This window comes from Taurulus bubalis (assembly GCF_910589615.1).
Source record: "Taurulus bubalis genome assembly, chromosome: 9".
Lineage (NCBI taxonomy): Eukaryota > Metazoa > Chordata > Actinopteri > Perciformes > Cottidae > Taurulus > Taurulus bubalis.
The window spans coordinates 20073960-20090701 of NC_136597.1; the positions used below are offsets into that span (position 1 = coordinate 20073960).

At 46.0% G+C, this 16742-nt stretch overlaps 1 protein-coding gene across 1 annotated transcript in view; it reads left to right on the top strand.

Moving 5' to 3' along the window:
- Positions 1–323: 323 nt before the first annotated feature.
- The window catches only part of LOC306741042 (contactin-1a-like), a 46100-nt gene continuing 29681 nt past the window's right edge, over positions 324–16742 (top strand). The window contains exons 1-2 of the mRNA XM_079223295.1: positions 324–415; positions 16154–16288. Coding sequence (XP_079079421.1) covers positions 16234–16288 — 55 coding nt within the window. The 5' untranslated portion in view covers positions 324–415; positions 16154–16233. The remainder of the gene's footprint in view (positions 416–16153; positions 16289–16742) is intronic.

The following is a 16742-nucleotide window of genomic DNA, read 5'->3' on the forward strand; positions in this document are numbered from 1 at the left end:
TTTGTGACTGCCATGCTTTCACTCGTCTTCTCTCTGTAAACCACACATATGCAAGCCCCCCCCCCCCCCTCATCACCCTGATGCTCTCTTAGCGCCCCCTCCACTGTGATGTGAGGTCACAGCTGGGAAGCCCTATGATTTGACAGCTTAATGTTTATGAGTGTGCGTTTATGTGTGTGTGTGTGTGTGTGTCTGATAGAGAGACCTCCTGTGCCACTGAGTGCCTGTGATATAAGGAGGCAGTGGTTGCTAACCAGCACTAGCAGACTAGCAGTTTCATCCCGAGGCATCCTGTAGCGGAGAGATATACAGCCGCCTTCACCGCTGCCAACTCGACGCTCACAGGGCTGCTGCAGCTACCGGGCTGCTGGGGTGCGTCTGCATGCACCTCCGGGCTGTTTGCTCCGACACAGAGGTGGGTGGCAGAGTGGGCTCACTTTGGTCTGTGTGTGTGTGTGTGTGTGTGTGTGTGTGTGTGTGTATGTGTCCGCTGTGTGGACCAGCCAGAGCAGGGCGAAGTTTGCCAGCTAGTCCCGGGTTATTGTGAACTGTGTGTGTGTGTGGGTGTATGTGTGTGTTCTCCAACACAGCTCATCGCCTGCTGGCTCTGGGATTTTGTCCTCTGCAGAGGGACTAGCTCATTATCTGCCCCTCAGAATGAAACATCCTACCTCAACACTGCAGTGCTGCACACCGCGAGGATGAACCTATTGAAGCATTGTGTGTGTGTGTGTGTGTGTGTGTGTGTGTGTGTGTGTGTGTGTGTGTGTGTGTGTGTGTGTGTGTGTGTGTGTGTGTGTGTGTGGTCACTGAACATGTGTCTGTTAGTTTGCAGCTTGTCATAAGGAATGGGGTGGTGGTGGGTATCACAGTATGTGTGTCTCCATTGTTGTTGTATTATCCTCATCATGTGTGTCTTTAAGGGCATCATGCGAGTGACAATATAGTCTTGTCTTGTTGGCATTTTCTCTACTTGAGGCGTTGCTAGCACATGTTTGAGCCACCAAGGCAGCAGTTCATTAAATATGAATTGTTTATTGTCATTCTTTTTCATGCATTACTACTGTATCAGGTGTCACATGGACAGTGTTTGATTTATTCATATCAAGCCTGAAGGGTATTTGTCCTGTATGTCCCGCGTAGCTTCTGTAGTCCAGCTTTATCATAATAAATGCCGTGATAATGTAATGTGCCCTATATGTGCATTGTTCATCCATGTATGTTGCGTTTGTCGGCCCTCAGTATTGATCAGTGTTGGAGATGTTGCTTGTGGTGAGTGTTTTTCCAGCTTAGAAGCTGTTTCACACAGTAACACCGTATAATCAGAGTCTCTATGACCTTTTTGTAACGCCTTCTGTGCATAATTTGATGACATTGGGATTGTGCCATGGACAGAATGACATGTTCCTCTTTCCCTCAAAATTCAGGCGCTCTCGCTTTGCTCTCAGAATATGCGCAATGGTGATGGAGAGATCATTTTCAACCAAATGAGCGAACTGCATATTGAATAAATTACTTTAGAAAAAAGTAAAGTAAATGAAAACCCAAGGTGAAATAACATTGGCTTGAATTTGGTGCCCATGGGAACCTATTTCCATATTCAGCTTCCTATTGTGAGTAATGGGGTTCCACATGAACACCAAATCGTCTGCCAAAGTTTTGAATTCTGGTTATTTTACGCACTGCTTTTAAGTGGGTAAGGCTCAGTAGGACAATACATTATGTGGCTTACTGTGCACCAAAAAGGATTTAGCAACATTTGAATCAAAATATGATGAAAGATTTGTGGATGTTTGCGGATGTCACCATACAGGTCACTGTCAATCAAATCTGATCAAAACACACACACACACACACACGAGGAAAAAGATTAGCATATTGCATAACTAGCAAAGCCATTTTGAAACTCATATTTACAGGGGCTTGAAATATGTTTTTATTTTCTCTCCCCTATCTAATCAAAGTAATCCAATTGTGCTCCACTCCCTACCTTAATCCCCAGCTGACATAGAAAAAAAAAAGCACTTGCCATGAGAGCTGAACGGCTTTCTTGATAGCTTCATTCACCCAAACCTCTCAGCACTACTCATATTAACATGCACACAAAAAGCTCTTTTGGGCAGGTTGAGCCCAAATGGGGCTCTTCCCCTAAGTCTCCTAAGTCACAAGTTGGCCGGCTTTTGCAGGCTGCTATTCTCTGACTGACTCACTGAGCAGCAATAAAAGGCTTAGACAAAGAAAGGATCAGATGTAGGCAATCGGGGGTAATTTACTTTGGCTTGAACTCAATCCTCATTGTGTCTGTCCTTTTATCAATCAACCATAGACAGCAGCAGGAAATCCCTATCAACATTATGCAAGTTAATGCATTCATGCGTGTTCTGATTCTCTGACCTGTTTTTAACCTGCCGTACATGCGGTGACAGGTACCTTGCGCAGGACAGTTGGTGACACACACACACATCGCCACCTATTCGGACACTCTCATCTATATGAACAGTTCATCATGGTAAACGACTGTGTGTTAGCGGTCAAGAATAATGGATGTAATAATACTTGTTAGAAGCAGAAGAAGAAGCTTGAAGACCCCCAAATCTCTGTAGACTATAGTAGTCTGACGGTCTCATTTAATATGTATTTCTGTTCTCCCTTTTATGCATCCAGTCTCCTCGTTGTACTGCTGACATGCAACTCCACATCAAATGTGATCATAGGGAGCAGAAACCAGGGCATGACAGATATCTGAAGGCAGAAAGACTTCCCACAAATGAGGCTCACATCCCTTCTACCTGTGTTAAACTATTCCTTGTATGACTACATTCAGTCACCTTTGTTTTAACAGCCTTCCTGCACCTTTGTCCCATAAAACTGGTTACAAAACAGAAGAAAATGTATGTATATGTATGTATAATGATTATGAAATGCTGCACATCCCACTTTAGTATTGGTCTGAGAAGATCTAATCGTTCCATTATGATAGAAAAATGTACTCGACACCTTGAGGTAAAATCATTGATCAGGACATTAAACCTTTGCAAAGAGGAGCAGAGTCAAAAACACAACATGATATGTCAATTGCGTATCCTGGACTGCTCGAAGAATAAGCGAAGGGCTACCTTCTTAAATATCAATACACAGAAGGCCACATGACGTCTTCATATCTCCATCATGAGTCATTGCATGTCTTTCACTAGATTGGCTTGTCAGGGCCAAAGTCACAAGACATACCTTTCTTAAGCTAGAGACATACTGATATTTCAGTCTCCAGTCTCTATCAGCATGACCAGCCAAGGATGTGTAAGCATGGAAATGTATGTGAGAGTTCAATCAGAAGTCACTGGCTTTATACTAATACAACTAACTAATGAAACCTTACTAGTGATTCTGAAGGTAACATGAAATACATCCATCCATCCATCCATTATCAGCCGCTTATCCGGGGTCGGGTCGCGGTGGCAGCAGGTTCAGCAGGCCGACCCAGGCTTCCCTCTCACCCGCAACACTTTCCAGCTCATTCTGGGGGATCCCGAGGCGTTCCAAGGCCAGCCGGGAGATATAATCCCTCCAGCGTGTCCTCGGTCTTCCCCGGGGTCTCCTACCAGTTGGACGTGCCTGGAAAACCTCTAATGGGAGGCGTCCAGGAGGCATCCTGACTAGATGCCCGAACCACCTCAGCTGACTCCTTTCGACACGAAGGAGCAGCGACTCGACTCCAAGCTCCCTCCTGATGTCCGAGCTCCTTACCCTATCTCTAAGGGTGAGCCCGGCCACCCTGCGGAGGAAGCTCATTTCGGCCGCTTGTATTCGAGATCTCGTTCTTTCGGTCACGACCCAGAGTTCGTGACCATAGGTGAGGGTTGGAACATAGACCGACCAGTAAATGGAGAGCTTCGCCTTCCGGCTCAGCTCCCTCTTCACCAGGACGGACCGGTACAGCGCCTGTTTTATTGCTGCAGCCGCACCGATCCGTCTGTCGATCTCCCGCTCCACCTTACCCTCACTCGTGAACAAGACCCCGAGATACTTGAACTCCTTCGCTTGGGGTAGGCAGTTTGTCCCCACCTGGAGGGAGCAATCCACCGGTTTCCGGCAGAGCACCATGGCCTCAGATTTGGAGGCGCTAACTCTCATCCCTGCCGCTTCACACTCGGCTGCAAAACGCCCCAGTGAATGCTGGAGGTCACAATCCGAGGAGGCAAACAGGACCACATCATCCGCGAACAGCAGAGAGGCGATCCCGAGACTCCCGAACCGGATCCTCTCCGCCCCCTGGCTGCGCCTAGATATCCTGTCCATGAAGGTCACGAACAGGACCGGTGATAAAGGGCAGCCCTGGCGGAGGCCAACACCCACCGGGAACGTGTCTGACTTACTACCGAGGATACGAACACAGCTCCTACTGCAGGCGTACAAAGACCGGATAGCCCGTGCCAACGGGTCCGGCACCCCATACTCCCGCAGCACCCCCCACAAAAACCCCCGAGGGACCCGGTCGAAAGCCTTCTCCAAGTCCACAAAGCACATGTAGACTGGTTGGGCAAACTCCCAGGACCCCTCCAGTAGTCTTGCAAGGGTAAAGAGCTGGTCCACTGTTCCACGACCGGGACGGAATCCGCACTGCTCGTCTTGAATCTGAGGTTCGACAAGCGGTCGGAGCCTCCCTTCCAGCACCCTGGCATAAGCTTTTCCCGGGAGGCTGAGCAGTGTGATGCCACGATAGTTTGAGCACACTCTCCGGTCCCCCTTCTTGAAGATGGGAACCACCACCCCGGTCTGCCAGTCCATGGGCACTGTTCCCGACCCCCATGCGACACTGAAAAGGCGTGTCAACCAAGACAGCCCAACAATGTCCAGCGCTTTCAGCATCTCAGGGCGGATCTCATCCACCCCTGGCGCCTTGCCACCAAGGAGCTTTTTGACTACCTTAGCGACCTCTGCCAGGGATATGGGAGAAACCACCCCAAAGACTTCCGGCGCTGCCCCCTCTCCGGGGGACATGTTAGCCGGGTTTAGGAGTTCCTCAAAGTGCTCTTTCCACCGCCCGACGATGTCCCCAGTCCGGGTCAGCAGTTCCCCCCCCCCGCTAAGAACAGCCTGGGGTAGGCCCTGCTTTCCCTTCCTGAGCCGTCGGATGGTTTGCCAGAACTTCCTTGAGGCCAACCGAAAGTCCTTCTCCATGGCCTCCCCGAACTCCTCCCATGCCCGAGTTTTAGCATCCCCGACCATCGCAGCTGCAGCCCTTCTGGCCTGCCGGTACCCGTCAGCTGCTTCAGGAGACCCCTGGGCCAGCCAGGCCCGAAAGGCCTCCTTCTTCAGTTTGACGGCTTCCCTCACCCCCGGTGTCCACCACCGGGTTCTTGGGTTGCCGCCACGACAGGCACCGATGACCTTCTGGCCACAGCTCCGAGCAGCCGCGTCCACAATAGAGGCTTTGAACATGGTCCACTCGGGTTCCATGTCCCCAGCCTCCCTCGGGATTTGTGAGAAGTTCTTCCGGAGGTGGGAGGTGAAGACCTCCCGGACAGGATCCTCCGCCAGACGTTCCCAGTTCACCCTCACTACACGTTTGGGCTTGCCAGGTCTTTCTAGCCGACTCCCCCGCCATCTGATCCAACTCACCACCAGGTGGTGATCAGTTGACAGCTCTGCTCCTCTCTTCACCCGAGTGTCCAAGACATACGGCCGCAGACCAGATGATACGACTACAAAGTCGATCATTGATCTCCGGCCTAAGGTGTTCTGGTACCAGGTACACTTATGAGCCACCTTATGCTCGAACATGGTGTTCGTTATGGACAAACTGTGGCTAGCACAGAAGTCCAACAACAAAACACCATTCGGGTTCAGATCGGGCAAGCCGTTCCTCCCAATCACGCCCCGCCAGGTTTCTCTGTCATTGCCCACGTGAGCGTTGAAGTCTCCCAGGAGAACTATGGAGTCGGCAGGCGGCGCCCTTTCCAGGACCCCTCCCACCGACTCCAAGAAGGCCGGATACTCCGAACTGCTGTTCGGTGCATAAGCACAAACAACAGTCAGAGCTTTACTCCCTGCAACCCGTAGGCGCAGGGAGGCGACCCTCTCGTTCTCCGGGGAAAACTCCAACATAGCAGCGCTCAGCCGGGGGCTCGTGAGTATCCCCACTCCCGCCCGGCGCCTCTCACCCTGGGCAACTCCAGAAAAGGACAAAGTCCAACCCTTCTCCAGGAGCTTGGTTCCAGAGCCCATGCTGTGCGTGGAGGTGAGCCCAACTAAATCTAGCTGGTACCGCTCCACCTCCTGCACCAGCTCCGGCTCTTTCCCCGCTAGCGAGGTGACGTTCCACGTCCCTAGAGCTAGTCTATGCTGCCGGCGATCGGCTCGCCCAGGTCTCCTGCCTGGCCCGCCGCCCGGTCTGCATAGCACCCGACCCCGATGCTTCCCCCCGCGGGTGTTGAGTCCACAGGGTTGCTGGTCCATGATCTTTTTTCGGGCTGAGCCCGACCGGGCCCCATGGGTGAAAGCCCGGCCACCAGACGCTCGCCGTCGAGCTCCGGGAGGGTGCCCCGGTTTCCCTTGTCCGGGCGAGGTAGCTTCATTCCGTGGGCCGTACATCATCAGGGTTTTTTGAACCGCTCTTAGTCTGGGCTCTCCCCCGAGACCTGTTTGCCTTGGGAGACCCTACCAGGGGCTGACGCCCCGGACAACATAGCTCCCAGGATCACTGAGCCACTCAAACTCCTCCACCACGTTAAGGTGGCGATTCATTGGAGGAAATACAGTATTAATCAATAGTAAAAACATTTTTCGTCTAACACTTCCCCAATCTAAAATGCAGTTGAAGGAACTTCAACAGCAATATTTCTCTGTAAATGCTAATGGCAATTTTGCCTGTTGTGGTCAGAGTGGTATAGCGAAACGGAACCAACACTATTTACCCACTCTGAATGTACCGCAACTCTGTAACATAGACAGAAGAGAGGAAATGATCCTCTTTTATTCCCGTCAGCGGTGGGATTGTGCTGAGTCAGAAGACTTTGGGTAAATCACATCTGAAGAAAAGAGCCGAAGCAGTGAAGCCAGCCAGACACAGGCCTTCTGCTCCGCCGCGGCGCTCTGCCCTGCTCCACATGCTGTACGCTTCTGACAGATTTGCATGGTTTTGATTAGCCAGGGAGCTCATGGTTTATGAAAAGTAACGGAGTGCTTGCTCATAAAAATAAATGATACTTCTTCCTTCCACGCACAATTCTCCTGACTTTTGAGTGTCCTGTCTGGCCACCTTAATGGAAGCCATTAGGTTGGATTTGGTCTCAAGCATCATCTGCCGCCCTCCTCTTGACCTGATCCATTAGCTTTGATCACTTGAAGGTTAAGTGCAGACATTTGTAGATTTCCGATTTCATTAGGAACATTTTAGTACGAAATGCAATGACTTTTATCTGCTTTCAGCACTGAAACACGCTGTTCTCACCACTTGCTCTCCATAATCCCTTTTATTTTCTGTAATCACTTATGTAAGTTGAATGACCCACAAAGTTAATGTTACTTACAGCCTAGATTTTACGAGTGGATCTTCTTTAACTGTATTTTATAATTCTCCAGTCTTGTCTGGGTCATTCCCAATCCCTCCATGACATAACTTAAGGTTTTAGGCATTTATCATATCAATTAAGATACATGTTCTTCCTTTAAAGCCTTAGCTGGACATAAATCACACAGTAATAGATGGTAATAAGGTGTATGGACCTCTGCATGATTAGGCACCATGGAATCCAATAATTGAAATCAATTTATTGCCTTCTGTAATGTGTCCGAGCAAAAAGCCTGCTTTTTTTTTTGCTCGATCACCCAATTTATCATGCTGTCAAATCCGGCTGGGCTAAAAATGCTGCTACATGTGTTAATACCAACCTAAAGCTTATTGAAACTCAGACGAATTTGTTTTGTGGGCTCCAAATCTCCTAAATCTACTCTCGTGCCCCGTCTACCAAATCCCTGCACCACTTGCTCTGCATTTTCCAAGTTAATGCAACCCAAAGGCGCAACATGAGAGTTTGTTTAATAGTGGCTGCCTCCTGTCCACAGAACAGAGCAGACACCACTTTAACCTCATGTCACCACACAGGCTTAGTATGAAACTCACAACAACTGGAAGCAGCTGAATAATACATCATCATCAAGCTGTTAGTCTGTGAGTAGCTCCACTGGAGAGGTACGGGCTTCAGTGCTCTGCTTAATGGCTCTTGATACTTACTTTAGCTTTTCTCTACATTTCTCTGTTGTTTTATATTTTTTTTACTGACTTCAGTTTACCTTTGGGGGACGAATTGTACCTCTTTTAAAAACTGGAGCTTTTAGACATTCAATATGCTCGTTCGTTAATACAAGTAGAAGAAAGTAAAAGCAGACTTCTATTCAAGGAGGAGAGAGGAGATAAATGAACTTCAAAGAAACGCTCAATTATTGTTGGCTTTCTTTAGTGAGATAAATAGAATAGAAGAAGGGAAATACAATACACTGAAGAAAATTAACTTCAGCATGTGCTTCGGATATCAACTTTCAAGTTACTAATCCATATCGCAGCAACAGCCTTATCGTCACTTCGTTGGTCTCGTACTCACAAACAATTAATTATTTTCCGAAGCATGCATTTTCTTGTCTTCTTCAGATCACAAACGGGCATCTTTTCCAGAAGTTTGGGGTTGAAGTTGGGGTGCTGGTGGAAAAGGGGTGTTACTTTTGAAATTGTGATTGTCTGAGTGTGTGTGTGTGTGTGTGTGTGTGTGTGTGGTGGGAGGGCTTAAAAGATTAAACCCCAGGCTGGGCACAGTGATGAGAGAAGACCCCTCTTTGGAGCGCTCTCACTGGAGGAGGGAGGCGTCTTCACTGGTGTCCCATTTGCATGGCTCCCTGTCCTGCTCGGGGAATTAGCCTTTTCTTTTTGCCACCGGCCCTCCCTCCTCTTTGCACCTTGGAGAGAGAGACTGCTTCCATCCAGCAGCACTGAGGCAGACAATGGAGCCGAGTATTTAGGACACTTGGCAGGGTAGACATGTTGGAGGGGATGGGGACACGGGCTGCTAAGTAGCTCATCTTGACACATAGCCACCGGCATGATAGCCCTCCACAGCAAGGTAAGCACTTTGCAGAGTCGCAGCGTACACACACTCTCCATGGCCTGATTGTTTTACCGCGCTTCTCTCACCGCTTTGTGTGTTCCCCACTAATTGGTAACCTCCTCCTCTTCTTGACCATGCAATTAAACATTCAGTTTGTCAAGTTAATCTGGAGCCTAATGTTGGATTCACACCCTCTAATCCTATAAGGGGATGAATGGGATACGTTGTGGGGAAGGCTCGACTTAGATTAAGTTTTCTATTGTTTGTATTTATTGTAGCTATCCAATGCAGAATCAATGCACTGCATTCACACTTTCCCTTTGAGACGTTTCCTTTGTGCAATCTGAAGATATTGATTGTTTTCACTAGTTGCAATATATGAACTCTTCTTCCTTGTGCCTTCGCCGTCAAATGTAAGATTCACTGTCAGATTCTGTCACTTAGTAATAACAGTTATTTACAGCAGAGTGTATACAGCCATCAGTGGAAGCATGCCACTGCTCCCCTATGGAAGCCAGTATCTTTATTGGACAGATGTGGCATAAAGTGATTAAGTTAAGCACTCGTTCTTTATGGAGTGCTTGTCTCCTCTGACCTTTGCCTATATGGCACACTTCATCATGCATGATGTGGCATACTTTCCATACTTGGAAGCACATATAGTATTTCATATCTTTCTCTTGAGTTTTATCCTCACATAGAGTGTATCGCACTCTTTCATGGCTGTTGCACTAAAAGGTCAACTCATTTCTGTGTTACGGTAAAATACCATAACGTAAAGACAACTGCAAACCAATTTTATGTTGTGATAGATAAGTATTTGTTGTAACTAAACAACACTGTAACATTTAGGTGGCAGAAGAGGGCACATTTATTCATAGCTACCTGCTGCGCTCTAACATTTAGTCCTTTTGGTGTCACTTTGGTAGCACTTTATTATAAAGGCCTATTTGGAATTGGATTCTCTTTTAATCATCTTGTAATATCCCAAATTTAATATAATCTTCGTCCAGTCCGTAGATTGTCATACTGTCAAGAAATGTTTGCTTCGATCCTGAAAGACTAAGGCGGAACCTACTATTATGGTTTGGCATGCAGATCTATTACAAGTCTTGAGGTTAAAGATTAAGAGATCGGTTCTGGAAATAAATTGCAGATTTTCTTCTTTTGTATTTAATCCAATGTCCTTGTTTTCATATGTTTTGTGTGCATATATACATGTATGCATCTGTTAAATCATCACTTTACTCACTCAAGACAGCAAAATGATTAGCTGTCATTCCACGTTCCTCGGTTTGTCACAAACGGCATCAAACGGTAACTTCCTCGCTGCCTGACAGTGAACAAACTCGCACTGTGGAATGGAAGGCAAAAGTTGTTATTTTTTTATGATTCAAGTCACATGTTTGCTATTGCCCCTCTGCATCCGTTCACAGACATTACCTGAATTGAGGTTAATGTAATTCATACAGACGTCCAGCTCCAGATTTCATGGACTGATTGACTGGTGTCATTGATATTCAGGTCAGCTGTGGTTGCTGAGCTTGTGTGGCCCTTGGGAAGGGTGGGGGGGTGGGGGGGGTGGGAGGGGGGGGGGGGGGGGGGGGGCAGCATTGTGTTGACTGCAGCGGTTGGGATAAATAGCTTACATTAGCCTGACTGTCTATTGGGTGAGAGACAGAGAGCGAGTGAGGGAGGGAAGAGGGAAGAGGGGGTGAGATAGACTGACACAGTGAACGAGCCTTGACTGGATCGTCTGCAGCTGGATTACATCATGAATAATACTGTACTTCATACTGAGCTGCCTGGTCTCTGGGTTCAGGAGCTATTGAGGTGTTTTTGCCCGATAGCATACGACACACCGAGTAATAACCGCCTGAACATGAATACGGACTAAATTCACACCTCACTAACACAGTGTGTTTTTGTGTTTTTTTAAAGTGTTTTTGTGATTCAAAATTAGCCCATATTAAATCTAACTGTACCTTCTTTTTTGTTCAATCAATGAATAACACTGAATTATTGGACAGTTTCTCATTTAAGACAACGAGATTAACTGGATTTCTGCGAGTAAAAGATTGCTCTGTGAAATAGGAAAAGATGAAAGGTGAATTGTGAAGAAAGGAAGCTGTTCCAAACTGAAAAGTGTAGTTATTTTTTCTATTAAGTGCTGAATCACTTCCTGCTTAGCAACAGTGGACCTGTGCAGCACAAAGCACAGAAAGGCTCTTTTTTTCTACCTTTGTTGTGTGTGTGTGTGTCTTGGGGTTTCTGCTTTATCCTCTGTGTAATAGGCTTGGATAGCCTCTTTCTGATCCTTTTATTTGATTGAATCTTTCTGTTGGTCTTCTGGGAGAAATAAACCTGTTTGCCTGTAGCACAGTCCAGTCTTATTTTGCACACAGATACAGTAGAGAAGGAGTGCACACTGGCTGTCTGTGGCACACTTTTGAATCAAAATCAATGATTTTGTCATGAATAATGTATACGTTAGCATAAATTTATCACCACTGCTTTTGTGGTAAAATATCCCTGATTCAGCATGAAAATGGAAGGGTCACAGCTTGTGTTTCATTCTGGGACTTGTGCTCAAACACAGTATATCCAGGGTCTGATATCATCAGATGTGATATGATTTTTAAATTTCTTAGTTAGCATTTTGAACACTGGCTTGTACAACCAAGCAGAATATGTAACATAGAAAGTAAAGAATAGTTAGTGACACTATGGCAGAGATGTGCTTCTCAGAATAGAAGTTGTTGTCCTTTGGGCTTGTTAACTGGTTTCGAGCTTAATATCCGAATTCTTGATGGTAAAGTCAAATGACCAAACTTCCGTTTCGTGGACGATCAGTAGAAGCAAAAAAGAGACAAGTCACTGCTGCCTCTCGAAGACGATGTCAGACCCAATGTCTCACTCTTTCATCTTAATTTAATCTGGGTCTTCTGCCTGTCTCGCTTGTTTTTCCCTGATGCGTTTAGTGATGACATCAAATCTTATCTGCTGTATCATAAAATTTATGATTTTAGAGTTTCATCAGAGACCTTATTCACATTAGATCCCACATGTCTTTCCTCAGTCCAAGTAATATGCTGCCTAGGGGCGGGTTGATATGACACAAACACACACACACACACACACACACACACACAAAAGGTTGGGGGCGCTGCTCATTGACTCCATTGAGGGGCTCCTCTTGTTCCCTGCAGAGTAGACAGCTAGCCAAATTCCTGAATCGAATCAATGCAGAGTTCACGAATGCTTAGCGTCAAAAACTGCATTCAAGGTAACTCTGATAAGTTGGTCTATCAAATCCAATCTGCCAATCTCGAAGACAGACTCTTCAAATAACTTTTAAGCAAGCATTGTAAAGGATAGCTTGAGGTAACGTGAATGTTTTGTCCCTAAATCTGGTTGAATATTAAAAAAATATTTTCAAAAACTCAAAGGAGGAGGCGCAAAGACAGTCTGGACCAGGGGTGTTATCACAACAGAGAACCTAGAAACGTTAAAGGCTAGTAGCTTTTCGGAGGATGCTTTCGCAGAAATGGAATATACAATTCACAACTATGTTTTCAAGAGTGTATAATCACCTGAAACTAAGCATCGTTGTGTTTTTGTTAGCTAAGAATGAGCTCTTCATATACATACGGGTCCACCGTCATGTTAGTAGTGTGTAAGGATGAACCTCTGATCGAGGCGGTTTTGCACTCGATAGCTCGCGTCACCTCAGTCTTGTAAAGCAGAGTGAGCAGAGGGGTATTCAGTTGGTTGCAATGGGCAACCACACCACTAGATGCCACCAAATCCCCCAGCTACGACAAATACATCTAATTATGTGGGAAACACTGCAATTCATCATATTACATAGAAAATCCCACAAATTGACAAATTGACTTGATTGAATAACAATAGACAGTACATCATAAACAATAATGTATTTCCCAGCCCCACTGCTAACTCAAACTCTCAAAAGAAGAAACACATTATTGAATTATCTCATTATCTTATTGTCCTGATTAATCTATAAAATGTCTTGAAATCGTTCAGTTTACACTGATATAAAACAGAAGAGCAGCAACGCGCCTCTTTGTGCCGCGGCTGCTAGAGATGTTTGCGTCCTTGTGGAATTCAGACGAGACTTGGATGCTGTAGTTGACGCTGTGTCTTAAGCAGCGCTCATCTTCTCATCTCCAGCCGATTAAGACCAATCCAGCGTTAACCCCATCTTGGCTTCCCCTTGCAGGGATTACTGCAAATCTGTGGTTAATGACTGATGGTGACGATGTTGGTGGGGTTGATTGTGTGTGTGTGTGTGTGTGTGTGTGTGTGTGTGTGTGTCAGGAATGACGCTGGTGGGGGCAAGGGGGGTGGGGGTTGTAGGAGCAACGTCTTGGGTTTGAAGTCTAGCACTCTGACCTCTCCCTCGTTCCTCTCCTCCAGCCCATCCTCTCCGTCTCTCCTCCCCCACATCACCGGATCTGCCAAAGCTGATAGAGGAAGACATGTTCATAAAGTTACCCACTTGATTATGCAGCGCACATCGACCCAAGCAGAGAAAAGGAGGGGTTTCCCCTCACTTTCACTTATCCTTCGGTGCCCTGAGGGGATTTTGGGGTCAAGATAAAAGCATAAATGACAGTATTGGCCATCGGAGTGCAGCAGTAAGACTCTGCCCCCGGCAGGCCCTGCTCGGTGTTATATGATTTCTGATTTCAGAGCAATGGGGCTGAGAATTCTAAGGGGAGTAAAAAGAGAGGGGAAGAGATTGAAATTCACCGAGCAAGGCAAAGCTGGGAAAGGGGGAGAAAGAGAAGAAGAAAAAAACACCCACCAAAATCAAACCACATGCAGTAATAGCTCTGGCATTGTCCAGGGTGATTTATGGAGGAGAAGAAATGGCCTTGTTTGAGCGCTGTCGCGTCTCGGGCCTTGTGATTTACTGTGATGACTGGAGCGCTCTCATCACGTGCATTCAGGCTGCTAAGGTAGGCGAGGTAGGAGGCCCCATTAATACTGATTATAAGAGCATGCGCCCTCTCTGAGTGGTGCTGGTCTGATGGTTTTTTACAGTATATCAATTCATTGACAGTTCTTAATGGGATGGACGGGATTGGTTCTTTCGCTATGTACTGCGGCGCTATAATGAGCCTCCTTGTCGTCTCCCCTAATCTCCTAAGTGCATCTATTAAGATCATTTATGTTTCATGAGATACAGATATTTTTCTTATTTAGCAATATAGCTGTGGATAAAGGTTCATGGAGAGTGGGATGCGTGAGTGAGTTTTAATAAACTTATTTTATCAGCACTTTATCTGAGTTGAAGAGCTGAATGTGTGCAACCGATGAGCAGAGAACCATATATGCCTTTGTTCCACAACAGCGGTGTTGTTCCAGATTAAAATGAGTGTTTGCATAGTTTCATCGGCGGTCACAAAAGGCCCCCCGCGGCACACTAAACTGCTCCTTTTGAAATGTGTTGCTAGGATACAGGCCGGCGTGAAGATGAATTCCCCTCTGGATCGCTTTCCTGCAGCTGTACAGCTCGGACATTATGTCCAACTTATTGTGCACGTGGTGTCTCTGCCCGTTTGTCTCAATTCATTTTTGTCTGCGCATCAGTGTGCGTTTGGACGTTTAGCCGCACAGTGCAGTTATGTTTGCGTCGTGCAAAGCCAGAATATAACACCGACTCTCTTCTATCGTAATCCATTTTCTTTAATAAGACTATTTGTCTGGTGAGCGCTGAGATCTCAATCCTGCTGTCACACCTCTCAGTTTCCGCCAGCTGACACCTCAGGCTGTGCGCAAAGAATCAATAGTGTCTGCCTCATGTTCAATTACACTCTAATCTACACATACCAGCCCAGCACGACCTGGGGATGAATGGACAATATTGAACTGATGCTCAGAACTGTAAGGCCAGTAAATGAATACATGAAGGTGTTAGATTCGGTTGTGAGTTTTGACAGTGCAGGTTGGAAAGCACTAAAAAAAAAGACATTGAAAGCAGAGCTGACTGAACCTGACAGAAAGGTAATGCGCTAATGAGATTTTCCTGTCAGCTCTTAACATGTCAACAGATTTGATAATGATGCTCCAAATTTCCACATTTGAATTGTTGTCAAGTTGACATTTTTTTCCCAATCTGATTTCCCTGAAGATTCTGTCTATGGCTATAATGATTGATTGTTTGTTTAATTTTGCCAGTTAAAATTATTAGTTTAGTTAGTTGGATACCAAATCCATTGGAGGTGCATTCCACTTCATTCACACTACTCTGATTACTCTGTTGTCGTTAATTGTCTTTTGGTCTCTGTTGTCTTTAATGTCGTTTTTATATTTATCTTGTTTATTGTATATAGTATGTATATGTGTACGATGAGAGCTACGTGAAACCGGAGTCAAATTCCATGGATGTATAAACACACATGGCTAATAAAGCTGATTCTGATTTAGTCCTTGTTCCTTATCGTGTTCACTCATATTCACTTCAAGCTTATGTTTTCATTCCTTCCAAATATGTCCTCTCTGTTATGGGAAAACTTGTTTCAGACTCTCCTGTATCAGTAAATAAGCTGAAGCTATATCTTCCGTCTGTGACGGGGAGGGGGGGTGCTGTGCTAGTTTGATGAAAACAAATCATCATTAAACTGAAAATATGAATTGTATAGTGGCACACATCCTGTCTCTGTCAGCTCCTCTGAGTCACACAGCTGTTGCTTCTCAAGTTGTGTTGCTGGGTGTCGGGTTGAAAGCTTGTGCAACGCTGCTGGTTCTTGGTGTGGTGTTATCATCTCAGGGGCTGTGAGTAAGCAGCGAGGTGCCTGCTCAGCTTAGCCACTTCTCAGGGATTCTTTTTCTGGCAACAGTCGAAAATGTCAATCATCGATGTGCCTTGAGGGCTGACAGGAAGCAGAGACACGGTGAAGATGTTGCGACACTGTTGGCCTGTGATCCACCTGACGGCTGGGATTGGCTGCTGACGCTTGTCGTGTGATACGACTCAGGCTGATTCTGATTCAATTTTGTCTATTTTCTTCTATCTCCTAAAGGAAACCCAGGCAGTCCTGCTAATGTTCCATCAGCTGAGCTTCTAGCTGTAACCCCACCTGGTGGTCCTCACTTCAACATCATGCTGCACCTCACCCTGCTCCTCCATCTCCTGCTCCTCTCTCTCGCCCCTGCAGGTCAGTAGCACACTCAGATGAAAGGGAATCGCTCAATGAATTGTCAGAATGTGTATTTTGAGATACGGTATCACTGCTGTTGAAAGCAACACGTCTCTAGAACTCATACCTTACACTCTACCCTTTTAATGTGAAAATCATGTTACTTTATATAGCTGTTGATATATTGTATGACCCCATGAGTCATTCTGCTTTCCAGCGCGAGTTACAGTTGAAATGAAACCGTGTAAATCACCAAAAAAGGAATTACTCAGCTTTAGTGAAACATTAAATGTGGTAATTAGTTCAATAGTTCAATTTGTTCTCAGAGAACGTTCTTTTCAAAATCGCTGGTGAGCAGCACTCAGAAATCAAAAGGACGTCTTGATGCTTTTCCTTTTTTTTTACAAACTATCAATACAATGTGTCTAAACTACTCATATTGCAGCTACAGAATCATACATAAACTTTGATT